The sequence below is a fragment of the Larimichthys crocea genome, chromosome IV (genome assembly GCF_000972845.2).
Source record: "Larimichthys crocea isolate SSNF chromosome IV, L_crocea_2.0, whole genome shotgun sequence".
NCBI lineage: Eukaryota > Metazoa > Chordata > Actinopteri > Sciaenidae > Larimichthys > Larimichthys crocea.
In genome coordinates, this window is record NC_040014.1 from 5,090,135 (window position 1) to 5,116,115 (window position 25,981).

Here is a 25,981-nt window from a genome sequence, read left to right on the forward strand (position 1 = left end):
AACTTTTTACCTAACTTAGTATTTTTCACAATACTGCTACTTTTACTGTGAAAAAATGCTACTATCCACCACTGAATAAGAATATTCCTCTTGGTTTGCGATGTTGTGGAGACCCAAAATTAACCGAGAAGACAGACAAAGGCCAAAGTATGAAAGTTTTTATTTTTATTTGTAACACTTTTGAACAGTTAAAATGCAATAACTGTACAAATTCAACACTGATGGCCATGTACCCCCAAATTTCAGTTTCAATTCAATGCACATTTAACCAGACACCGAAAAAAACAAAAAACTTTATAGTCCATTAGCTAAAAAACATATATTACTGAGCATGATCATAACAAACTGAATTATTTTGTGTCAGCTCAGAAAACATTTCACAGCTTCAAACATGAATTAAGAAAGTGAGACAAGCATCTAATATTTTATGCGCCAGTTGATCCTTTTACATACAACATATGCTTTATTTGATTTTTTGAATTTAACATGATATATACTGTAAACTCCAATAAGCCTGAGTATTAAAAAAAAAAAGAAAAGAAAAAGCAATTGGTTATTTATGGTTATGGTTATCATTTTCATTGTGGAAATATTGATCTTAAAGCCTGAAAAGGAATGCAAACATAATGGAAGGCATTAAAAATGTTGGATTCATAAAGAGAGGGCGAGTATGTTTAACATATATTTTTGAAACAGCATATTAATTATACATATGACCTGAATTTATCAAAAGGTTTTTGATATGTACAAAATGTTAGCAATAAAGTATATGTAGAAGTACAATTGAATGTATCATTGGTAACACCTGTGTTTACTCGACAATTTCATGTTCACATGGCTGAAACAAACATGTTGGACGGAACATAACTCCAAACAAATGATGGTTTGATATGCAAAAAGCAACTGTTTCTGAAAGCATATGCCAAAACAGTTTCATATTTAATGTGCTAGGGTTCTGTGTCTTCGAGTGTCCAAAAAATGACCAATGCAGCTTTAGCAAAGATAGTTTGAGTTCTGTTTTGGAGTTTGAGGCAACTTCCCTTCCCAGCTTGTGTTATTTCCCTTTGAACGGTTCCTTTTCCACAACTGCAGTAAAACACATTCTTGTGTGTTCTTCTTCCCTCATGACAAACTTCCGACCATATCGACTGTACAGTCCTGTCAGAGGAAGCAGCGGGAGGCAAAGAGGAGTTAGAGGTGGTAGGCAGGACAGGCGCAGATGTCCCCCCCAACTATTTTAGGAGAGCTGACATTCAACACTAAACCTTGGTACCCTCAATAGTCAATATCCAAGACTGTTCCCAACCTTATCTCTGCCTTTGATTTAATAGTCTTAACTTTGCGCAGTTCATTGCTGATCTATGGTGTGATGCTTCCCAAAAGGTTAGGCGTCAAGTAGCCGTCTGGTGTTGGCATAGTCTTTGGAATTATCAGCTGGGGGGCAGGTGTCGAGTTCGGTGTCAATAAGAGGCTGTTCTGCCTGTCAACACTCTCTACCACGGTGTAGACAGGAGCCGGGGGAAGAGAGGACACAGGGATGGCATCTGATTCATGGTAAGGTGACGAAGGTAGTGAAGAACTCAAGTCTCTTACTGTCTGGCAGGGTTCATTCATTTCTCTTGGGCTCATTTTTCCTGCATTGAGCTCTGAGGTGTAACCCCCATGATCTGGATTCACCACCAGGAGTTGGAACTCTTTCCTTTCTTTCTCCTTCTCTGCCATGACGTCTTTCTCTGTGTCTTTGCTCGTGGTTTTCTCCACCTCAGTCTGTTCTTCAGGTGAGAGCAGCACCTTGCCAGAAGACCTCACCTCACTCACCTGGGTGTACAACGCCTCTCTGCCCAGTGCTACAAAAGGAGGCTCCTCATTGGTGGGGCTCTGGCCTGGGAGGCTTGACTCACAGGCTGTTGGGCATGATGCTTCCTCACTGAAGGTTTGAGTTGGGGTGAGAGGATGGAAAGGTGATGCTTCTGGGTCGCCGGGGAGATCTGGGTCGCAGCAGCTGGCCCGTCCCGAGTCGTTGTCTCTGAAGCCGATGGAGAGGGGAGTGCAGTTGGAGGAGAGGGAGCGATGCATGAGACAGTCCGTGTCCAGGTCTATTGTTTTGCTTTGCTCCTCAATGTCCAGATCAATGAATTCCACCCAGGGGTCATTGTTGTACAGCTCTGGCCTCAGATCACGTGGCCCACCCAGGATAGATGTCAGCTCCCTCAGCTTTCCTGTCTGTGAGGCAGAGTTGATCCGTCAAGCACAAGGCTAAGACTAGGCTCAAATATTTAGATTATCAAGATTCTGTTACTGCATTTTCTATTTCTTGCCTCAAATGTTTTCAGAAACATAGTTTAGTCTACTGTAATATGAGGACATTTTTGTCTAGGCAAACGCAGTCCAACAGAACATCTCCCATCCAGGGCCATGGTCTCAAACCAAGGTAACAACAGCCATAATGCCAAACTCAACGCTTCAGAATGAATGGGTTAGGCCACATTCAGCTGATGAGTCAGCTCGGCTGCTTCAAGGATAATTATTACGAGTTTATTTCTCTAGCTTTGTCCATAAATTCTATCATTTATTGTTCTCATCATGTCACCGAGAACTGGGAAAGCAGTGACATTGCTACTGCGCTAACCGTAGTTGTGAGTACATCATTTTCACTGTGCAGTTGTTTAATGAGTATGCTTCTTTTTCTCCAAATAAAGTGGAATACCTTGAGCAGTTCAGGATCAATTCCTCTTATTTTAGGTCCAGGAACAGGAGGCAAAAGAATAACCATCAACCTTAGAGAGAAAAAAAGGAAAAATGTTATATGTAAAATAAATTGACTTTAGCCCTTAGTATAAACATTGAGCAAATACACAGGGAACACAGAGAGACTGAGGGACTCCAAGGTTAGCCCGCACAGTGTGCTGATCACTGAGCTGCATACTGCACTTTCTCATTTCTCTAAGCTTTTCTCAGTCCTACACAAAGTCCAGATGGATGTAAAATACTTACTTTTCCTGCTGTGATATGATGACTAACATCAGGATGGCCACTAAACACAAGGCGCCAAAGATGAGCCAGGCCACGATAGGGAACCTAGACACTGGAAGGGGGAATGCACACAAAGATACAGGAACTTAATATATCACATTAAAAAAAATCAATGGTAGTTTAGCAAGCAATCATGCATGCTAACATGCTAAACTGATATGAACATGCTAAAACTTTTGAGACAAGTCTGTTAATGCAGTGAGTGGGTTTCATGGCTGCCATCTGTGTTTGGGTGAAGAAATGGAGGTGCGCCCTGTAAAATGCATCAACTATTTTACTGTTTCCTGGAGGGAACCTTTCTTTCTTTGCAGTAGGAAGACAGAGGAGTCTTTAAGCATTATGGACAAGTCTTCAAAAAAAGTATGAAGATATTGAAATATTAGTGTTTACCTTTGGATGGGATGTGGATGAACACAGAGTCGCCAAACTCTCCAAACTCTTTCCCACCAAACATTTTGCACCGGACCCGAACCTCATGGTTGGTGTTAGTTTGAAGGCCATAAATGGAGCGATGGGTGCTTTGCACAAGGTCGACCTGTGGTGAAGAAAATAATGTTCAACCACCAAAAGCAGTGCTACAACATCACAATCTTCTCCTGTAAGAAACACTGATGTTTCCTTTGACAATAATAAAAAGTTGGACTGGACTGATGCACATAAAAGTTTTTGCATGATACTATAATTCAATTTAACGGGTGTTGTAATTTTGCAGATTAAACTATAACTTAGTAGACACCCACCACTTCCCACAGGTCAGAGCTGATGTCACGGTACTGGACCTCATACTGCAGCTTCATCCACCCTGATTCCACATCTGCGGACTGAGGCGGCTTCCAGCTCAGCATGATGTCATAGTAAGTGCCCGTCAAACTCACGTTCAGCAGCGTCCAGTTTAGGCTGTAAGGAGGATCTGGTTGCACTGCACACAGAACAGAAAGGAACTTATAGATATTTTATTATCAGCAGCTGGACAATCATTTCAGTGTTTAAAGGAAGTGTCTTATCACAGTTTACTCGAATAGATTCATGGATTCATTCTGTGATATATGGATGGTGCAGACATGTTCATTCATGTATTTCTTAAGGAAAAACAGGTCCACACTAATCCTTGTTTCAACATCACTACATGCACAAAAGTAAGTGCACATCCAAACATTACATCCATTATGTAATTTCTGAACATGTCATCTTAAAACAAACCAGCCACTGCTTTGGGAAAGTTTTTACTGAACCTGGCTGCAGATTTTGATCCCACTCGGTCTGGTTCACAGTCAGCACTCTAGTTCATTCATTGTCATGAAAGAGGAAATCATCTTTCTCAAACTGCTGCCAAAAACTTGGAAACACACTATTGTCTAAAATATCATTCCCCTAACTTAAACAAAGGGGCCCTGACCATAAAAATCAGCCCCAGACCAAAAGGACAGTATACAGTATATGGGCAGGGTGGCAAATGATGTGTATTTATATTTTCTATTTTATTTTGATTTGGGTTTTTGCTCTACAAGAGTAACTTTATTTTGGTTGCTTTTTGTCACAGATAGGGCAAAATACTGGCATATAGGCTGTCTTATTACAGAAACAAAACTATGCGTGATAAAACTAGTATTACTAGAGAAAGTCATTATGTATGACTGGGAAAGTATTAGACAAAAACAAACTTTAAACCTGATTACCAAAGTCAGTAGGATTTATCCTCTATGAACCTTGAATGTCTGTCACAAATTTCATAGCAATCCCTCCAATAGTATTTTTAACATAAAACAACTAGAGCTACCGTGAGATTTTGATAAGACTCATGGGACATGTTGTAGATGTCCATTTATCTTGGATATGGACAACACATTTTTGTTTAGGCTTTTCAGAGAGACTGATGATAGTGGAACCATAGCTAACCTTGAAATTGGGAAAGAACATTGCTACTTCCTTTTCCCAGCAAAGAACGCAGGATTTGTTTGCAACCTGATAGGTGCAGTTCAGACTAAATATCCCCCAAATTGCATAGTGATGGTCATTAACCCTTATAGTGCAAAGTAACATGTGGGAAAACCTCACATGACTGCACATCTTTTTTTTCTGCTTTCTCTAATCTGGATCATGACAGACACTAAACTCACCAATGTCTTGAACGTTGAAGAGCTTCTCATCATAGAGGACTGCTTGATCCCTTGAGCGGAGCTGGACACTGTAAAATGTCCAGATGAATGTGTGATTCTCATTGAAGAAGCACTCATTTTGCCTGTCCGTGCTGTACTGAGGACACTCAGTCCAATCTTTAGGCGGGGCATGAGGGTGTCTGCAAGGGGGAAGAAGACAACATGTGGTCTAAAAAAACTGTATGAACGGGACAGGGGAGATGACAGAAACATCTCTTTATTAGGTCAAGGAATCTTCTCAACCCTGCCAATTTTCCTGGGAGGCTCCCATTTCCTATTGCTCTCTCCCAGTTTCCTCCCAGGGTCACAATTCTCCCATAATTCTCTTAATATATGACAACATTTTATACCTCTTTTTCCTTTTTATTATTGCAAGCTGTGTCTGGCACTGTACAGCGTGAATAACTGCCAAAGTATATGTGACACACCATGTAGACAGCGTGGAGTGGCTCTTTTACCAGCTAAAAAGTTGATTATGATTGGCATGCTCTGCTGCAGGCATGGCAGGTCTGTGGCATGCACAGTAAAAAAAATATAAAAAATGAATGAAAATAGATGAATATTAGTTAATGCCAGAGGGGCCAATTAATTAGTTGTTGTTGTTTTTTCTTGTACTCACTGTAATTCAAGTCTTTTTTGGGGAGAGGAACTCAGGGTTCTTTGATTTTGAAATCCTCAGTATTTTTTGAGGTGTCACAATTTGCATACTTATACATACATGTAACATCTTCTAATAACATGCATCAGGACATTGTTTTTTAGTCTCAGTCTAGATTATCTCTGGAACTTGATATTCTGTCACTGGCAACCATGTGAACACAATGAAAGTAATACATGCTGCTGTTGCTCCATAGTGAAGAAGAAAAAAAGAGAAAGGAAGTATTTTGAGATCAATTCTTCCTTTTTCTGAGCAAGAACAGAACAGCATTCATGTGTTGACAACTTTTAGACCATGAACACACAAAGGAACAAATGGGCAGGTGCACTCATTGTTTTAAATTAGTTCCTTAGTTCGGACAAAGAAAATGAAGGACAGAAAATTCTGTATTGTGTATCTCTATAGTTGTAGATCTTAACAGGATATACAGTATAATGTTTAAGGTATTCATCCTCTGGGAAACATGAATATGATCAGTAAGATTATGAGATATGTTTTGAACAAAGCTGAAACTCTGGCCTGAGGGCTGTGAAGAGCAAAGTCTATGGACTAAAGCTGCATCCCTGATTGAATTAAACAGTGATTTGGGAAGTCTTGTTTTGAGTCAATGAAATCCAGTTTGATTCTTGAAGATTTAACAGTTCTATCAGATGAATCCCAAAATTGCACAAATGTAAAAATAATTCTCAAAAAGTCATGAAGCCTTCTATTCCAAATGATTTGTCTGAAATTCAAACTGAACTTGATAGCTAATACTCATTAAAGCAACAAAAAGCCTGAATTGGACTTTTACCTTGTCAACATGGAGTGAGCAGGTGCACCACAAGTCAGATAAGGTTCAGACACAACAGTGCACACATTGGAGTACTAAAAGCATTGATGCTGCTTGGCCTTGATAAGAACAGCAGTTGAGTGAGAACGTTTAAAAAATGTGGCTGGAGAGGTGTTTTCAAAGGTCTTTCGAAGTTTGGAAGAACAATTCTATGCTACATTTATCTGACACTCGACCTTCCTTTAACATACGTACAAACTAAGGCAGCTAGATGTGAAATGTGAAACTGTACTGCACTGTATAAGAACAACAAAAATATATAGGTAGGCTTTAAAGGAAATCAAAACTAAAGGCTCCTGTGTAATACAACCTTAGGTCCAAAGTTCTCATTATTAAGGTTTTTTCTTTTTTTGTGCATTTGGAAAATATACTTATACATGAATCTTTACATAGGTTTCTTCAAGTCTAAATGATGTTATATTATAGTCAACCCTGTAATCTATCTGTACTCTGCTAAACAAACTATAGGCTCCTTCTCTTGCCATGATTTCCTTGAAAGCACAAAAAGATGTTAATAATGAGAAAGTTTTTCATTTTACTTTTTGTTAATGTAAAATAAGCGGAGATCTCCTGGCTTGGAGAGGTTCTGGAAAGTGCCGACATTCCATCTGCAGTGGAAAGTCTCCATGTTGGCAGAGGCACAGCTGGTGAAGTGTGGGTGTCTCTGTCGGTGGACTGCATGGAAACACAGAGAGAAAGACAGAGGAAGATAATTACATATCTAATTATATTTGATACTGTAAAGTCTGTTTTGCTTCTTTTTTTTCGGTGGCTGCACTGTAATTCAGAGACAGGATAATAAGGAGTTAGTGAGCAGTGAGCAGCTCAGCCACATGGCGAATATCTGCTTTTTCCTAGAAGTCATTTTGCTTTTCAAGCAAAAGCTGCAGCTGGGAAGTTCACCGCCACAGCTGTTGAGTGATAATCTGTTTGCATTCTCTGTACTCTAAAACACACATGCACATGACTTGGCCCCTGTTTGACTTGCTGCATAAACTCAAACCATGTGTGTACAGAGCAGTCAGTATGCATATTAAAAATGACTTGATTTGTAATTGTGCTGTAGATTGATACTATTGTTCCAAGTCTTTGAGAAAACCATTGTTTTTATTTATTGAAGGGCAACTCAAAAGTTGCAGAAATGCTTTTGTGAAATCTGACAGATCTCTGTAGCCCGATCTCTAACCGACAAGTTGTATTGTAGCTAATACAGGTAAGGAAATAACGTGGAATAAAAATGACAATATCTCAGGTTTTTCAGTACTCTTTGAAGTTTAATTCACATTGGCATTAAAAAGGTGCAGTTTGCAGAGCAGGACGTCTACCGATCAGAACATCTGCGGTTCGATCCCCTCCAGTCTGCATGGGCAAGACTGTCCTTGGGCAAGATACTGAACTCGAAGGCTGTGCCATTGGTGTGTGAATGCGTATGAATGGTTAGCTCTTCAAACTGATGAGCACAGCACACATTTACCATAGAGGGAAGAATAGGTTGAGGGGGTGGCTGGGATCATGTGCTATGCTTTCCCTTTTTAATGGCTTTATTGTTGAGGCTTTGAGAGCTGAGGGGTTAGTAGACCAATCATTTTAGAGGCATTGTGTGTGATGCATATGAGTTTCTTCCTATTGAAGGCAGGCACAAACAGGGGGCATTAGGGGAGAATGTGTTGAGTTATACTTTTGTAGAGCAGAACAGAAGGTGAAGGGCAACAGAAAGTGCTCTGAGTTTGTTACGCCCACTACGGCCACTGCCAACTGGGGACGTAACAGAGTTTTTGTGGATGGTGGAGAGTCTTTGTTGGCAGCGTTTGTGGATTTCCGTGAAGGGTTTGTCAAAGCATAAATTATTGTCCAGGGTGAGTTCAAGATATTTCAAGCACTGCACCGTGGATGTTCTCCAGAGGGTGGGCGGTGAAGAAGTCCTGTACGATTCCTAGAAGAAGGCATGAAGAATAGGAAAGAGCTCTGTGCAAAAACAGCATACGAACTAACAAACAAAGTTTTAATCTAACATTTTTACCTATTTCATTAGCTCTTGAAAAGAGTTCAAAGCATACTGTCATTAACGTCCTTAATTTCAGTATCTCCTCAGTGCAACATATTGCATCCTTAAAGGCCATTTGTCCAGGTTTTCATCTCTCCTTCTGACACAATGTGGAATTCATTTTGTGGTGTTCCCACTGACCAAAATAACTTGCATAATCAACAGAACAATCTATTTTAAAATTTCTTAGGGTAGAAAGTGATTCCAATAAAAACAGCAAACTGTGAGGTCTGTGGATTATCCAAGATATTTTACCACACGGCCGACCCATAGATTGACATTATTGGAAGTTGTTGCCTAGTATTGATTGCATTATATAGTTTGTCCACCAGAGCACTATTTTATTTACCTGAAATCTCCCTCTCAGTACATAATTAATTAATTTTGGTCACAATTCTTTAAATGTGTTATGTGGTTAATGAAAACTTAATAATAGTCAATATTTGATAAGATAAGATCCAGTTTGTCAGATTTAGAGGGATCTATTTACAGAACACACAGAAAAACATAATGATCTGTGTGAGGGGATATGAAGCAGTCCTCATACGTGGATGTTTTTTTTCTCAGAATACTGTCTTTGTTTGCTTAATCTTGGTGAACCGACCCTTTAAACAAAGCTCTATCCGTTAAGCAAACACTGCTGATTGTATTACCAGGAGGCTTCATGATCAATGATTCTAGGGACAGCAGCAGTGGTCAGCTGACCACGTCAACATTTCAGAGAGGAGCGACACACAAGCCACGGCTGGCTGAGTACTGAGAAGCGTGAGGACAAGATGGCTCCCTCTGAGCAGCACTCGGAGCAGATGATGAATACCTCTGGCCCGCTTAGGGTGCTTCGGAGAAGGGGAGTTGCAGGTTAAAAATAACCTGTTTACCAGATCCTCAACACTCCCCAGAACTGTGCTTAGCTCAGGATTAAGAGAAAAATCTATTTGACACTCAGCTATGCAGATCATTTTTATGGCTCACATCCTCATGATTTATGGGGACGTGTGGATGGTTTGTAAGATGTGTGTGTGTGTGTGACAGCCAACATGTGTGCCTTGTTGATTTATTACATTTTTGGGAGTGACGACTGCCTGAATTATCTGACATTTTTCCCAACTGAGAGAAGCAATACGTTTATTTACTGCACAGCACAGGGGGTCGGGTGGATGGTGGGCATACAAAGTGCAGGGGGTCAGGTTTAAGCTACATAGTTCGATTAATTGAGGGCAATATTGAGTAAGGCCACGTAAAAAAAAACAAAAAAAACCCATGTCATGTCTTCTGGCTTAAGTCTGACATTTTCTGCATTAAACGTAGAGCACAACATTTATCTAACCTTAACCAAGTGTTGTGAGGTTCCAAACATAGCCATGGTATCGTTTATGTATCATGTTTTAGCTGATACAAGCAAATATTGTACTGCAAGGGCAGATATTGTAGGAAAACAAATGTGTTATATCAACATGTAAGATATGTTAACTGTCAGCGTTTCCTCATGATGTTGATTAAAAATGAATCCAGTTGACATGATTTTAGGTAGACATGGTCGTTTGATGACTGGCTACTATTACAGATTTTACACGCCATACAAGAGTATGTGTTTAACTTTTAAATATGCATGTTATGGATCAGAATGCCAAGCACTATACAGCATGAAGAAGTCAGAATTAGCTCCACCACCTCCATCAACTACAACATTCAAATGCTATTTACATATTAACAAATTCATAACAATGATATGCAGTTAAAATGTCATATGCAAAACTTCTGATAATTGATATGTAACTATTGGATCTGGATAATTCTTCCACCGCTGAAGGCACCTTTACATTCACCTAGTGTGCATGTTAGCGCTTGCTTGCAGAATAACCGGATCAGCTTGCACACTGATAGTGGGCTTCATTTTGTACTTGTGCGCTTGAGTACGTGCTGCTGTGTTTGCTCAACAGCTGCCATGCAGAGTTCACTCCTGGTGTAAGTAAACATGTGAGCAGTGGAGAGCAGAGTGCTGTCTGAACAACAGAGCTGCAAATTACAGACAATTTCTAAGACGGTAATATCAGTTTACAACATATTACTCATTAGGGCGCTCCTCTCTCTGCAGCACACTGCCACAACACGACGACGTAAACATGTTTACAGCACTATTTTTCTCTAAGTGCTGGGTGACATGAAACATCCTCGAACAATATGTTTTGATAAGTGCAGATACGTTTCCGTTCAGATGTGGATTTTAAAGAGAGCAGGAAATAGCAGCTAGGCCTAATTTCCTTTAAAGGACTCACTCACAACTCGTAGCAGATGACATAAATTGTCGGGTAGAACGCTGCTTACTGTTGTTTTTTGTTTATACAACCTCTCGATGATAATTAGGGTGTGTTTTTCCTATCATAGCGTCTATTAACATCTGCACAGTGTGTTGGTGGGAAGCCTTCATTAATGTCTTTCCTGTGAGCACACCAGGCCAAATGGTTATTTAGAGAGTCACATGTTTAAACATCAATCAGTGAACTCTCAGGGGGAAATACCTCATCCTCTGCATTTAGAGAAGCCATTTCCCTCCATGGCTAAGAGCCACAATTCTCTCATCAGTGATTTCTGAACCTTTTACTAACCTAACAAGCCTTATGAGCACAACAAGGACAGATAAAAAGCTTGAGTACACCCGAAAGTGAGGACTGACAGTGTACTGACCTCTCCATTCACAAAATGTAATTACATTAGGAACCAATGTCCTGATCCCTGAATGATATAAACAGTGTTGTTCAGGTGGTGAGAAGGAAAAAACACTTGTTCACCCCTACAGGGACTATTCAATTCCTAGAAATAGTACCTCCGGTGGCTGGTGCTCCAATACAGTTGGGAAGTGAGAGGAGTTATTTTGGGAGAGCAGTGTTTGTGAAAGGAAAAGTCCCAGCCCATTTTCTTATAGACAATGTCAGCTGACTGCGTATGTGCACAAGGTTTCACATGGAGCTCTCCTAGTTAAATGATACATAGAAAAAACGTCTGTATTTATCATATACATGCACCACTCAGTTCATCCTCTCCTCCCACACATGATTAGCGGTAAAACCGTTCTGTACTGGCTGTGCCCTTGTTTTCTCATAGGGACAGCAATGACGCCCAACAAGGCAAATCACTTCTTTGTGATGTGCACAATTTGAAATTATATATAGAGTGAACTCAGTGTCATAACATAACTTTAAAAACATACCATAATCTCACCAGGAAAAGAAATATAGGGCCAAAGTCAGCAGTCGGATGGTGCAACCGCCTTCTTTGTGAATGGGCATTTGGTTTATGAACTTAGCTCACTAAATCCAATGCTCAAGTTAAGTAAACACTGCTGATTGTATTACCAGCACCTGCTGCTTGTTGAGAAGAGTAAGAACCATACATGCTTTCCAAGCGGCAACCTCCGGTGATGGGAAATTAAGTCAATGGGGAAGTGCTAAAAAGTGTAATTTCTCAAGCGTCCACTTGAGAAAGTGTGTCTCTCCATAAGCACCCATATTAAAATGTCTAACTTCACAGCAGAGTTAAACATGTTTACAGTCTGGTTCAGGCAACGTTTTGGACTCTATAGCTAATTTCGCCTCCCTGACAACTGTGAGGGGGGAGAATTTTTTTTAAAGGCTTGAAGTTGGGCATAATTAACAGTGTGACCACTTCATTGACAGGTGCGTGCCATTACAGATGGCTTATTAGAGCACCCAGGCGTCATTCGACCTGCCTCAGGTCCGCCGATGATCCACGTCTTTGCCGATATTTAGATTAGATGGGAGGCAGAAGAAGCAGTACATTTAACATGGCGGTGGCCAGCAGCAATATTTTTAGCCTCAAACAGCACTTTGGAAACTTATGGGTGACGTCACTCAGGCTCTGTCCATTTTTTATACTGTCATTGGTGCTTTCATGTCAGAGTCTCCAGTAACACCAGAAAAAGTTGCTAGTCACTTTTTTTCTTTCTTTTTTTTAAGCCAGTAGAGGGGTCTGAATACTCGCTAAATATAGCGACAAAGTCGCTAAGTTGGCAGCACTAGGCCTACACTAAGCAGTCCCAGCAGGATTTCACAATTTTTTTTTGTGATTTTTGCAATCAAAATTACTTGAATGATTTTGCAACAGCATTTTCTAATTTTTTGCGAAGAATTTTACGCCCCTTTTTTGTTGTTTTCTTTACTTTTAAACCACAGCAAAAAGTCTAAACAGGCTTAATAAGACAAATACAAGGCAGACAGAAACACTGTTTCCTTTTTATTTTCTGTAAGAATCTTAATATTAGTACTGAAGTGTAAAAATAGTTTCCTCTGCTTGCATGTAAAATTGCCGGATATTGTTTTGCTCGGTCATTTGCTGATATATATGACAGCAGGTGGGACTTGTTAGTAGTCGCCATCACTAACGTGCCCGCGAAAAACTGGAGGGACTGACTAAGAGCATATCTCTTATCATCTGAAGGCAGCTTTAGCAGTTCGCTCATATAGCTGTAGCTGCTGTTAGCTAGTTAGCTGTGCAACATTAGCTGTCAGTAGTGTCTCTGTTAGCAGTTAACATTCAGCAACTATATTTCTATCACTAAAACTACATACACAGACACTGTGTGCAGCTTGCTGTCTGAAAGGGTGAAACAATTATTTTGTTATCAGGCATTTCCTGATGGTCTTTTGTGCTTTCTGACAATAAATGGGATTTAATTCAACTCAAGAGTCAAGCCCATGATAATATCAAAAGTTCGTCATCCAGCATAATTAGGTTGTTTTTTATAATCTCTGTCTGCTGATAGCTGTTAGCCAGTGACTGCATGAGAAAGTATTTCTCTTTAGATTTGGTCTTTGGTGTGTTTCTCCCACAGAGCAAACACACATTTACCACAGTCAGACCGATTAGAATCATAGAACAAGATTTGAGATAAAAGCAACAATTCATAAATCTACAAGCTCATAAAAGTTGTCAAACAGGTGACCGGTTTCCAGAAAAAGAAACCTAAACTCGGCCGAGGCATCATGGATTTCATTTCGGCAGCAAAATGGGATATTATGCTACATGACGGAAACATGCCTGTCAGAACACAGCAGCAGCCTTGTTTAATCCCACATAAAGACGTGAAACAAAAACAGAATAAAAATAAGTAGCAGGAGAACAGGAGTAGAGGGGAACACGTTCTCTGGCTCGCAGTTGTGCCAAGTTACTGACAGCGTTATGTAACAAGACAAAGCACAGGATGTCCCTGCATGACTTTAATGGTCAGTGGGGACCTAGTTTATATCTGTGGATAAAACACGACCTATGTATGCAAATACGCAGCCTTTCAACTGCCAATGACAGGCTGTTTGGTAGAAAAGGGGCCTCTACACACTCTCTAAACAGTTTCCTATTGTTCAGCAGTGGAGTACTCTCTGCTCTCCAGAATTCCTGGGAAGCCACTTCACTAGACATCTGCTGGCTGTTCCATGTGGCTCTCTGTGGAGGGCTCTGCTGTTGTGCAACACATTTTCATATTCAACTGAATGCCAAAGCAGCACAGTAACTATGCAGCGTTGGTCCATTAAAAACAGATTTGTCTCAAAAATGACTTCCATCTGGTGTTGGGCAATTTTGATTCCAAACCAAGTGGATCAACAGGAATTAAAAGTCTGGGTATCATAATATACCAGATGTCAAAGGCAGCATCATCAATCTCAAGAATAAATGTCTCAAATAACAACAAAATATGTTAATATAGTTATAGTGTTTTTTTTTCATAAACATTATTTCAAACTTGTGTCAAGTCTTTAAATCCCCACACGTTTTAAAAGTCTAACCTACTTGTGCTATGGAAGTCAACTTGCCAAAAAAAACAACATTTATTACAAAATATATATCTATATGCATTTACATACCTTGGTCGGAGGGTGATTCCAGCGCTGAAGCACTGAAGATATAAAGGAAGAAGAAGAGCACGCTGAGAGTGGCAGCCATGGTGTTGAGCTGTGGTGGGAACATGTGGAGAATGTTAGCTTCTCAGTGCAGTCCACCCAACTGAGCCACAACACATGAAGGCCCAGCCCACCACCACCATTAAACAAGGACAGCACTCACAAAACAGGAGAGGTTAGTGCACCCGTGATTAAAAAAATGTGGAGTCACAGTATTGCAATGTGTATGAGATAAAATGATTAATCAAATGACTTAATGTTTCTGCAAACACATAGCTCCTTATCAACATTCAGCTTATGATCCCACTTTGCAAATACTTTGCTGAATACTTGAGATTTGAACAGGGACAGGAACCTGAAGAGGCTGCCTTATTTCTTATTTTATTTTAATTACATCCAACTCATTTGAATTGATATCACCTTTAAAACCTTTATAAGTTCTCAGTTTTTACATGTACACACCCAGAACAGAGACTAACTCCTTTAATGGACTTTACACTGACACTTCTTTTATCACTCATCGTTTGTGTCCATATTAAACACCATCATCGTTTTTTCATGTACGAGACGGCCCAGACAAAAACGGCTGCACTCAGTGACACTTGAACTTTTCTTCATTGTGGCATTTTTGGCACCCTGCCAGCACTTTTCCGCCAGAAAAAAAACTCAAACTCTACATGCTCTTTTAGCCGCTTCAGCTGTACTGTACTTCACTCAGCCCTTGAAAACATTTCAGCATAATTTGGTACTTAAACTTTAAAGTGAGACTTCATCTCTTTGACGCCCCTTGAGTTTTAACTGCCACTTCAACTACTTTCACATTTACACTTGAACTAACACTAATCAAAAACAGGATTCCTGACATTTTAACTAGGGCTAGCACGATATCAGTATTATATTTGCAATATACAGATATAGTGGCCAAAAGAATTCACGATAACAATAGTACCACGACATCTGTAGAATATTTAAGAAAAATTAAATTATGTTCAGTCAAATTCATGTTTAACTTTTATTGTGTGTTAATCAGTGTTAAGGTGCATTACCACCATCCATTATGTTGGAGTGTGAACGACAAAGTGAGAATGGACAGAAACAGAATTCATTTGAGAGGCGCTGGAATATTTACATATTATCACATGTGCATTATTATCACATTATCATGGTTCCTTTTTTAAATATCACAATTATCATCAGTATTGTTATAAAGCAGCACCTCCTTTAGACAAGTACACTTTATGTTTGTGCTTCAGTTACCACTTTCAACTCTTTTCAGCACCTTCACTTTAACTGCCCCTTCAGTCTTCCTTCTGTTCTTGCACTTGAACTGACACAGATTCCTTTTAGGACTTCACGTGAAATTTTCCATCTCCAATTTCAACTCCTTCCATCGCTTACCTCTTATGCTTACTCTTCTTCTAACATTTCAACTCCTTTCAACACCTCAACTGATACTGAGCCTTAAGTCTGTATTACCCTTCAACTTCATTTAGCACCAACTGAAACTTCAACAACTTGCATATTTACTGCTACTATCTAGCCTACTACTTTAATTATTTCAGTAATTCTGTTCAAACTGTCACTTCAACATAGTTGAGTATTTTAGCTGAGGAAACAACTTCTTTTTATTATCTTTTATGTTAATGTCATTACAAAATCTCAAAAGCCTCAACATGTCACAATGACTTTAATAATTAAACTAATTAAACTTTTGTCTTGTAGACTTCTGCGTGTTTCATATTATCTTCCATGTCATGTGAAATAACATGAAAAATTAAATAATGAAAAGTGATGAATCATAGTACACCACATTTATTGGACAGCGGGGAGGACCAGCAGGTCGAAATCAGAACCTGAGCATGTTTCATTCATTATACACTTTGTGGTATTCACAAATGTTAATCCTTCCTGGAGGGGCGTATTTCAAAACAGTGTTTTGTCATACACATGACATCTATCTCCAGTCAACAGTGCTAGGTTATTGACAGCCCTCATAAAATCCATATTCCATTCTCTATGTTTCCTTGCAATGCGGTTTTCAACACAGAAATTGAGGCCCTTTGTGAGTTTGTGATTAGGATTACCAAGACATCTTTATAGCCTACATAAATATGTCTCCTTACTCAGATAAAAATAGCAATATCATATTCAGATCTCAAGCAGCTTAACACCTGTCTAATTGCTGGCCTACAAATGTGCGTCAACAGCCAGAAACGTAAGAATGCTAAAGGAATTTTTGTGAAGAGACAGCATACAGGAGAGTAGATCAGGTGACCATGAGTTATCAAATGTCCTTGACCTGAATGTAAACAATTGAACTTTGGGGCCAGATACAATTTAAAGATAATTATCACGTGTGACTGAAATATTTGAGCCGCAATCGGAAAGTGCTAATTTTTGCCTAGTAGCGGTATTGCCTTTTGAAGTCACGCTGAGTCAATGCCTTTTGAATTTAATGAAGTTTCTATTTTTGGAGCCGTGACTGTTGTCAGGCACACATGTTGTTTTTATGCGAGACAAACCTGAAGTCTACTTAACTTTTTCTGCATCAGTGTTGTAGTACTGTAAGACTGAAGACACTTTTTGAAAGTCTCGTCCATTTTCATGGACCTTTTTTTTGGACAGTGTTCTGTTTCAACGCTGGTCCAGATCAAGACCAGAGATATCACTACATTTCCTGTGCATGGTCAGTTAATTTTATCATCCTGCTCTCGTCCACTAAAATGATATCCGGTTTGCTGTCTACCATCTGCCTGAATCTATGTGAATGCAGCATTACTGAAACTGCTGGCAAGTGTGAGCGATGCAACTTATAATTCAGTAATTTTGTTATCGTAAAAAATGGACAGGGGTGGACTCATATTCAAGATCATAACATTAGGGTTGGGTTGTTTATGTATTAAACTGAATCATGTTGTGCAATACTGCCTCACATTATGCTATCACGTGAACCAATCATAGCTAGCATGAATCTAACTTAACTGGCTAACATATGGGCAGCATGCTAAGTGCATACCAGTAAGTGCAAACCAGATGGGATGACATGTCACTGCTTGTCTCAATGCTATGGTAGCCATGCTGGTTAAGTGTGCCTTGAATTTTGAAAACAGTATCACTAGGAAAGCACCCACACACTATCACACCTCCTCCTCCATGTTTCAGGGTGGGAACCACACATGCAGATACCATTCTGTCACCTTCTCTGTGTCTCACAGAGACACAGGGGTTGAAAAAAACCCCCGGAAATTTGGATTTATCAATTTAAAGTAGCCTACAGATCCCTCAGTCATGGTTTCTTTGATTCACGCAGTCACCTCCAAACAGTTGTGAGATAATGAGATGTGTCTGTGACCTGAACTCTGTGAAGCATTTATGTATCCATACAGCAGACAGAAAGCAACATTAATGGTTTGGTCTCTATCATCTCCAGGGAAAATATCTGCCTCACAAACTGTTTTATGTTCCACTTTTACCACCAGGTAGTCTCTACTTTAATGCACCATAATTTATAAGTCTAAGTCATAAGTCAGATTTACAGCCATCAAATGTGTGATGAGGACCTATGATTATGCTCATTATTGATTAATCTATGAGCTAATTACTTGATTAATCAATTAATTAATCACTTCAGAGTCAAAAACAGTGAAAAATGCCCAATAAAATGTTCAAAACTTCCATTTATGTCCTTTAAAACTGCTAAATTTGTCTAAGTAACAATCCAAAACCAAAAATACAAAGTTTATTATCACATAACAGAGAAAAAGAGCAAAAGATGAAATTTGGAAGGTTTGACTTTTTTAACAAAAAATAAATAAATAGTAGCCAATTCACGTTAGGTCGATCAGCCAATTGATTAGCAAATAACTGTTTCAGTTGTAAATATTAAGAATCAATTCTAAATATTAATATTAACATCAACAAATCAACAATAAAGTGTTTCCCATGAAATTTGCGCCATTCAAGTAACAGATCCCTAGAGTACCCAGAGACAACATTTTAGATGTTTTTCACATTTAAACCTCGACGAGCAGCTTTTCTAGTAGACAGCCTGAACTTTCCCTTGACAGTCCTGTCGGTTCAGTGACATCTCCACTTTGTTTTTCCACCGCTGCACGGTTTTTGGGCTCAGACTTGTTTTCCCACAGCGTGCTCTGAGATTGTGCAAACTTCATGGAGAACACGTAAACAAAAAACGCTCTGACACGGTAACACAGAACAAGATGTGTAAAGAGCCTCTGCTGCATTGGAGACATTTCGCTCCAACACTTCACTATCACATGTACGGTTTATATACAGCTGCACAACATAAACATGAGAAAAAAAGAGATGAGAAGCAGCTCACCGCTCCGTCCTAACAGGTCTGCAACAACACAAACTCTCACAGTCACAGTCACGCTGAGGTCCGGACTCACTCCAAGCGGATCCTCTGAAACGAAACGGGAACGTGTTTCACCAAGATCCTTGCAGGCTGGGAACACTGTCGAAGAAGCAACCCCGGCAGACTGGCTGTAGGTCTGCGTGTGTGTGTGTGTGTGTGTGTGTGTGTGTGTGTGTGTGTATGTGGAGCAGCTGTACGGTCAGAGGAGAGGAGGGCGCTATCTGTCGGTGGAGTCTGGGTACAACAGGAAAAGGCTGGACTGAAACATAAAGTAAGTAGAAGCTTGATATCCTTGTGCTTTTGATTCTACTCAATACATTTCACAAGGGTTGAACTACTAAACAGCAGTGCATATAAAGTGTGGTACATTTTACGGCCCCAGTCCACTTTATATGGACAGTTGTACATGTGTATTTGTTATGATTTCATTACGAAAGATCAGAAATTTGTGAAGCTCCCGCCAATGACTAAAAGCCAGTCCCAGATTTACCTGTTTTCTTAGCTTCTCCCCTCAGTGTCCACTTCTATCTCTTCGCCCTCTGCCATCATGTCCATAGAGGCTGCTGAGCCTTGTTACATCACCCAGTTGCCCAGTCCTGGTTCTGGCCACACAACGGCTGAGCTCCATGAGCATTTCCTCTTCCCACTGGTCCAAAACCCCTATGCTATGAAAACTAACACTCTCCTGGTGCTCCAAGCTCACAGACTGAACTAACATTAGCTAACAGCAGTTATAGTTCGCAGCAGTTTACTTTACTGTCCATCAGGAAACTCTGAAATATTTGATGGTGTGTGACTTAGTGCCGTGAAGTGTTAGGTACAGCTGAAACATCATTCATTCATTATTTTTGTTGCTGATACTTTCACCGTTTTCTTACTTTTTCTTTACTTTACTTTATGTTACTTTTGACAGTGAAACTTGGTTGAAACAGTGTTTCTACAGTGTGATATTCCTACCTTTGCTTTCTTGCTTACAGTAGTAAAGATCTAAAGGCCTCCTCTAACACGGCTGAAGCATGAGCTGGCTGCAGTCACCAGGGCCGACATAAAAGTGTAACAGCTCACTGAGAGGTTTTTACACACTGCCACAATTCTAAAGCTGAATCCATTTCAAACCTAAAAATAGACTCATTTAAACATACTGAGCATAGCAATACCAGAATAGGCATACGACCGACGACATATTGTAGAATTTAAACTTTCAGCAAGACCTGTCCTCAGTGGTAGCACAGACAGCAATAGTGAAAACACACATTAAGGTAACCCTTTAAAGGCCTCCACCAGACATGTTTAAAATCAGAATGTGCAAATATTATCCATCTCCAATGTTACCCACTTACACATTACCCCTGTGTGACATACATACTGAACAATGATTAACTATTGTATCTTGATCATGTATCTCTGAGATGGCTGTTCATAAGGTCAGAAAAAAAGCTTTGTGATGATGCATTTTGCAGCTAATCCAAAAGGTTTTGTAAAGAGTTGAGGAGGAATAGAAATAGAAGGATTTTTTTAAATCACATTCTTCAGTTTATCACAAAACATTCAACATCAATAAATCTGAATATACATGGCTTCCAATGGCGAGGAGGGGAATTAAAAAATATAATCTTTCTACTTAAATTTCTACTTAAGTACCTTACTTGAGTAAATGTACATAGTTTCATTTCTTCACTACTGTTTGTTGAGTATAAAAAACTCTGGTAGTTAAATTCATCAACCATCACTGTTAGAAAACACACACATCACAAGGTTAAAGTAACTACATTAGTCATTTATTACTCTGATGACTTCCATATCCTTCCAATCATACAGTACAACATCTTACAGTATAAAGAAGGGTCAGATACAGTCCTCACAGAAGTAAACACAACATCCACAAACAGGAATATAGTTTTAGGACAGTTAAAAACTCTTGTTCAAGTACAGCTACTTAATTCTTTAAAAAAATATTATTTTTAATTAGGCTATACTGATTGCATCAGGTTGTTGATTTACAGAAACCAAGAAATGAAAGATTTGTTCACGTGTACATCACATAATGTTGCATTTTTATTGCAAAGGAGCTCTTAACAGAAAATTTGACCACAAGATGAAAAGAACAGGGCAAAGAATGTGAAGCAAGATGGGAAAACACAAGCTATAGTCTTTCTTTTTCACCTTCATGTACTGCAATTGAAACCACTGGGAAGAATCCAGTAACAAGGGAGGACTGAACATGGACGCGGTGCACTGGCTGTGGCACGTAACTCATATCAACTCCTCTAAGAACTGAACTGTAATGACAAGCAGAGTTATCAGAAAAAGGCAGAGCTGACGCCAAAATAACAGACTGGGAGCACGCCGTATCTCTCAAAGCCTGTATGGGGTGTTTATCAGTGGACTCACCAGTCAGTGACACAAAGGCATCAAACACAAACGGCTTAAAACAGTCATTAATTTCCTGATCAGATGAGTCAGTGTTCACACCACGATCTGCTTTAATCACTCCTACCCCTTTTGCTTGAGCAGAGCGTGAGGACTGCTCTCTGCGTTTGATGGTCACGCAATTTGCAATGACATGGCCAACCTGGTGACAGTAATAACATTCCCTTTCCTCTTTCAGCCCATGTGGATTAGGGGATCTGTGAGGAGAGGAGGGACATGAGACAGCAGAGACTGGAGAAAAAGCAGATTCATGGGTTAACACATACTCATCAGCCAGCACAGCAGCAGCAGACAGTGTACCCACTTTCTGTTCATTCAGATACACAACAATACGCTCAGACAAACACTTCTTGAAGTCCTCTAACAGGATCAGCTCTCTCAACGTATTGAAATCATTAACTTTACACGTGGCACACCATTTATCAAACAGAGTTCCCTTCTCACGGCGAACTCAACATATGTCTGAGCAGGAGTTTTCTTGTGACCTTGAAACTTCTGTCGGTATGCTTCAGGCACAAGTTCATATGCTCGTAAGATAGCCGTATTGACAGTTTCATAATCTAAGCTATCTTTGACAGGGAGTGCGCCCATAGCATCCTGAGCTTTACCATGCATTTTACACTGAAGCAGAAGCGTCCATATTTCAGGTGGCCATTGTAAAGTGGCCGCTATCCTCTCGAACGAGTCTCACTGCCCTCTCAGTCTCAGCCTGAAGTTCAGTTTTCCTTATTTCCAACTGGGTACAGGTTTGTGTATTAATGCCATTATATAGAGACAGGTGGCTGAACTAATTGAGGCAACTTCTTTTCCACCCCACAGAAAACAGCTCGAGACGTTTGGTTTCATTAGTCTTTTGCATCCCTTGACTGTACTCAAATACTCAAACTGGAATCACTAGCCCATAGACAATGCAGACGTTCTTCTGAAAATGAAAGTCATTTCTTCTCTAAGTTGTGCTTCAGACCAGTCAGATGTAAAGGAGATCTTCCCAATAAGTCCATCTTGTGCCAAATTTGCTCTTGAGTCTCACCTGGGAATGCGGAATGTTGATGCTGAAGAAAAAGGCAAGCACACAACATCTCTTGTATAGTGTTTGCAGGCTTTGTTTTTTCTCACAAAATGTGAGTGTGTCGCAGGCCTTTGAGGAACTGATGGAAGGGGAACCTGAAACCAATGAAAACACACAGACACCTGTGCATTACAAGAGAGCAATATGTTTTTAGTTCATAGTGAATGCAAACTGTAGATGCAAACCAACTAACTGACAGCATCATCAATCCATCATGGGGTCTCTATACAATTGATCGATTACCAGCTGGTTCATCAACATTTTTTGTCAATAAGCCAGCCAGCTAGGTTACATGAAAGTAAATATGAAAGTATAGCGAGCGGTATGACGTCCCAGTGGAGGTGGTGGCTGGCCCATATGTGTTTTGTAGCTGGTGGGAGCCTGAAGAGACATTAGCAAAATATTAGCAACATTATCTTTCATGTGTTTTTAATGTTTATACGCCCAGCAGACAGAAAACCATGAATGTGATTGGCAAAGGACAAAAAAAGCAGGAAAATGTAGAAACAAAGATTGGCAAAGGACAAAAAAAGCAGGAAAATGTAGAAACAAAGAGATACATTTTATGCTGGTACGTTATTCACATTAAATTAAATATCTTTATCATTATGACTGCTTGTTCTCCATCAGCACAACTCTCTCCAATGCAATCCAATGCTACGTGATTTGGAAAACATACTTACCGAGGTGGCCATGTGGCGTTGCTGTCGCTGTGGAAAGATTTTGTATTTGCTCTGCCGATATTCTCGCCGATTCATTCATGGACATGTTTGCAGAGCGACCATCGCCGACAGTAGAGTGTACCGGCTGTAGAAGATCCTACACCCGCGAACATGACAGATTAGTCAAAGTGAGCCCCCTTGTGGCTGGCTATAGTGCCTACAGGTCATTAGTCCCGCACTCTTCATAAAAGTGACACTAAAAACTCAAAGTACACTTCAAATAAAGTTTCTCCAAACGTGTTTGTTATTTTAGGCAGTTATTATCACGATAATCCATGTCCAAGAGTCAATTTCCCCGGATAAGATGGGCTTCATTCGTTATTTTCCACTATAAACACGCTCTGACCTCCTCGAGCTTTTGAATTTTGGTACTTCCGGTTACCGGCATTTGAATTTGAATATTAGTTAAATATTTAGTGTCACCCGAAACATGTAGATTTAACATTTAAATTTAGATTTAACATTTAGATGTAACATTTAGATTTAGATATAAATTTAACATTCAGATTTAGATTTAACATTTAGATTTAGATTTAACATTATAACATGGGTCGGGGTTACAACAATATTGTTGTAAATGTGCAAAAAAGTGACTCTCAAAAATTCACACCAGTTTGTTAAACATTGTTTTAAGCTAAATGAGACAAAATGTTGCTGTTATTTTTAATGTGAGCCGCTTTACAAACGGCACCCCATAGTGGACAGCCTCTTCCACCTAACTCCATTTTTTTTCCTGATAAGTTCATCTATTTGAATTTCCATTGTGTTGTTATAAACTACGGAAGCCCTGAAAGGCCATACATACATACATTTTATTCCACCCGTTTTCCCGTGATAACGAGGTAATTTCCTCCGTTTTCCTGTGATAACGAGATAATTTCCTTTGTTTTCTCGTGATAACGAGATAATTTCCTCCATTTTCTCGTGATAACGAGATAATTTCCTCCATTTTCTCATGATAACGAGATAATTTTCCTCCGTTTTCTCGTGATAAAGAGATAATTAATTTGCGATCTCGAGAAAACAAAACGATAGTCTAGTGTATTAAATCAAGTGTGCCCGTATTACAGAATGTATGGCAAATGCATGTAGTCCATGATACGGAGCGAGCAAACCTATTATCTCAGGACCATCCTGACTGTTCACTCACTCAGTATAAAGCATATTTACTGTATCATTTTGGAGCAATTCATCCTCAAAATTCATTATTTTGAATTGAAAAAGGGCATTATGTACAATATTTACTCTACTGTAAAATCTCTTAATCCATCATTTCTGACAAAGGTTGATACACTTTGGCTAATCCTCACTCCAGTCCTGAGATCAAGTGTACAAACCTTTGTCAGAAATTATGGATCAAAGGGATTTTACAGTGGCGTAATAGGTTTGCTCGCTCCGTATCATGGACTACATGCATTTGCCATACATTCTGTAATACGGGCACACTTGATTTAATACACTAAACTATCGTTTTGTTTTCTCGAGATCTCAAATTAATTATCTCGTTATCACGGTAAAACGGGTGGAATAAAATATATGTATGTATGGCCTTTTAGGGCTTCGGGTGGAATAAAATATATGTATGTATGGCCTTTTAGGGCTTCCGTAATAAACTTCACACCTGCTATAGATCAGTGTTTTTATAAGTGAATTCGTACTTTTTAATTTTGTCATTACTTTTTTGTATGTATTCATATAAATGTATGATTCAACAAAGGACATCATTACTTAAAATAATAAAGTAACACTTCAGTCAGCTGATTCTCCTGAACCAAACCATTTAATAAAATGTGGTTTCAAAAGTCTGTTGCAGTGCAATTTACTATTGTCTTGCTGATGGTAATGCTAATTGATGGAACAAAACAGCATTGGTTGTCTGAGAGTGGTGTGTTGTCATCAATACCAGTAATACATACATTCTCACTCTCACATACATACATTCTCACTCTCACATACTGTACATACATTCTCGACAGACATAAATATATGTATGTAAGAGTGAGAATATATGTAGTTTAGTTTAGTTTAGATAGTATATTTCGAACATGTGCGGGTAACACAACAAAGTGAACTGAAAAACAAACAACATGTCCGAAAAGAAGTAGGATGAAGCATATGCTTAGTTAAACCTACCCCTTCTCCACTATTCAATAAATAATCTTACTCCCCAAACATACATTTCTAAGTAATACATTAATAAGTTATAAAATATATGTATGTAAGAGTAAGAATATATGTATGTGAGATGAGAATATATGTGTGTGAGAGGGCCAGAATGAATTATGTCTCGAACAGCCCCTCATACATTTCAGGTCACGTTCACTCTGTGGTACATAAGCACCACCCACTCACATGTCATGTCATGTCTACAACAACTTGTTTTTGACAATATGTCATCTGACTGTGGGGACCTGACATCCACTCTCCACATATCTTGCATAGCACACATACACACAGAAAGAGACACACTGCACACACATAGTCTTAAGAGGCCAGTTAATATGGGTAAACAGTAGTCGGTGAGGGATCCTGCAATAAGAGGTGTTTTTCTTGAGGGCAGTGGATCAAATACTTGAACACTGGTGAATGTGTTACAATGTGTACGAGCATATATACAGCAGCACAAAGAATATATAGCAGACACTGACACAACATAAGTTAATCAAGTGCAATAATAAATAATAGTAGTGTGTGTGAGGAGGTGTGTGTCATGTGGGGTTGGCATGAGTTAGCATGTATGTATGTGT

General features: G+C 39.4%; 2 protein-coding genes across 6 annotated transcripts; both read right to left on the minus strand.

Moving 5' to 3' along the window:
* Positions 1–143: 143 nt before the first annotated feature.
* ghrb (growth hormone receptor b) lies at positions 144–19,209 on the minus strand. Of its 3 annotated transcripts, none has more exons than XM_019260248.2 (9): positions 19,048–19,209; positions 14,600–14,687; positions 7,219–7,354; positions 5,151–5,329; positions 3,774–3,952; positions 3,424–3,568; positions 2,995–3,085; positions 2,708–2,777; positions 144–2,223 (listed from the first exon to the last, which is right to left on the minus strand). In XM_019260248.2, exons 2-9 carry the CDS (start codon positions 14,676–14,678, stop codon positions 1,360–1,362), a joined length of 1,743 nt encoding a protein of 580 aa, XP_019115793.1. In that variant the 5' UTR covers positions 14,679–14,687; positions 19,048–19,209; the 3' UTR covers positions 144–1,359. The 3 variants fall into 3 exon arrangements, with proteins under 3 accessions (XP_019115793.1, XP_010741078.2, XP_010741077.2); XM_010742776.3 differs by having other exon boundaries at positions 18,978–19,209; XM_010742775.3 differs by lacking the exon at positions 19,048–19,209 and having other exon boundaries at positions 14,600–14,717.
* A 1,563-nt stretch (positions 19,210–20,772) lies between these two features.
* On the minus strand, positions 20,773–23,471 carry LOC113745745 (uncharacterized). 3 transcript variants are annotated; one of them, XR_003462375.1, is made up of 3 exons: positions 23,196–23,471; positions 22,474–22,607; positions 20,773–21,674 (listed from the first exon to the last, which is right to left on the minus strand). XR_003462375.1 is itself a non-coding variant. In XM_027278621.1 (3 exons), the coding sequence occupies exons 1-3, from the start codon at positions 23,268–23,270 to the stop codon at positions 21,157–21,159; spliced, it is 693 nt and encodes a 230-aa protein (XP_027134422.1). In that variant the 5' UTR covers positions 23,271–23,471; the 3' UTR covers positions 20,773–21,156. The 3 variants fall into 3 exon arrangements, 1 of the variants encoding a protein (XP_027134422.1); XM_027278621.1 differs by having other exon boundaries at positions 20,773–21,640; XR_003462374.1 differs by having other exon boundaries at positions 20,773–22,893.
* Positions 23,472–25,981: the final 2,510 nt, after the last annotated feature.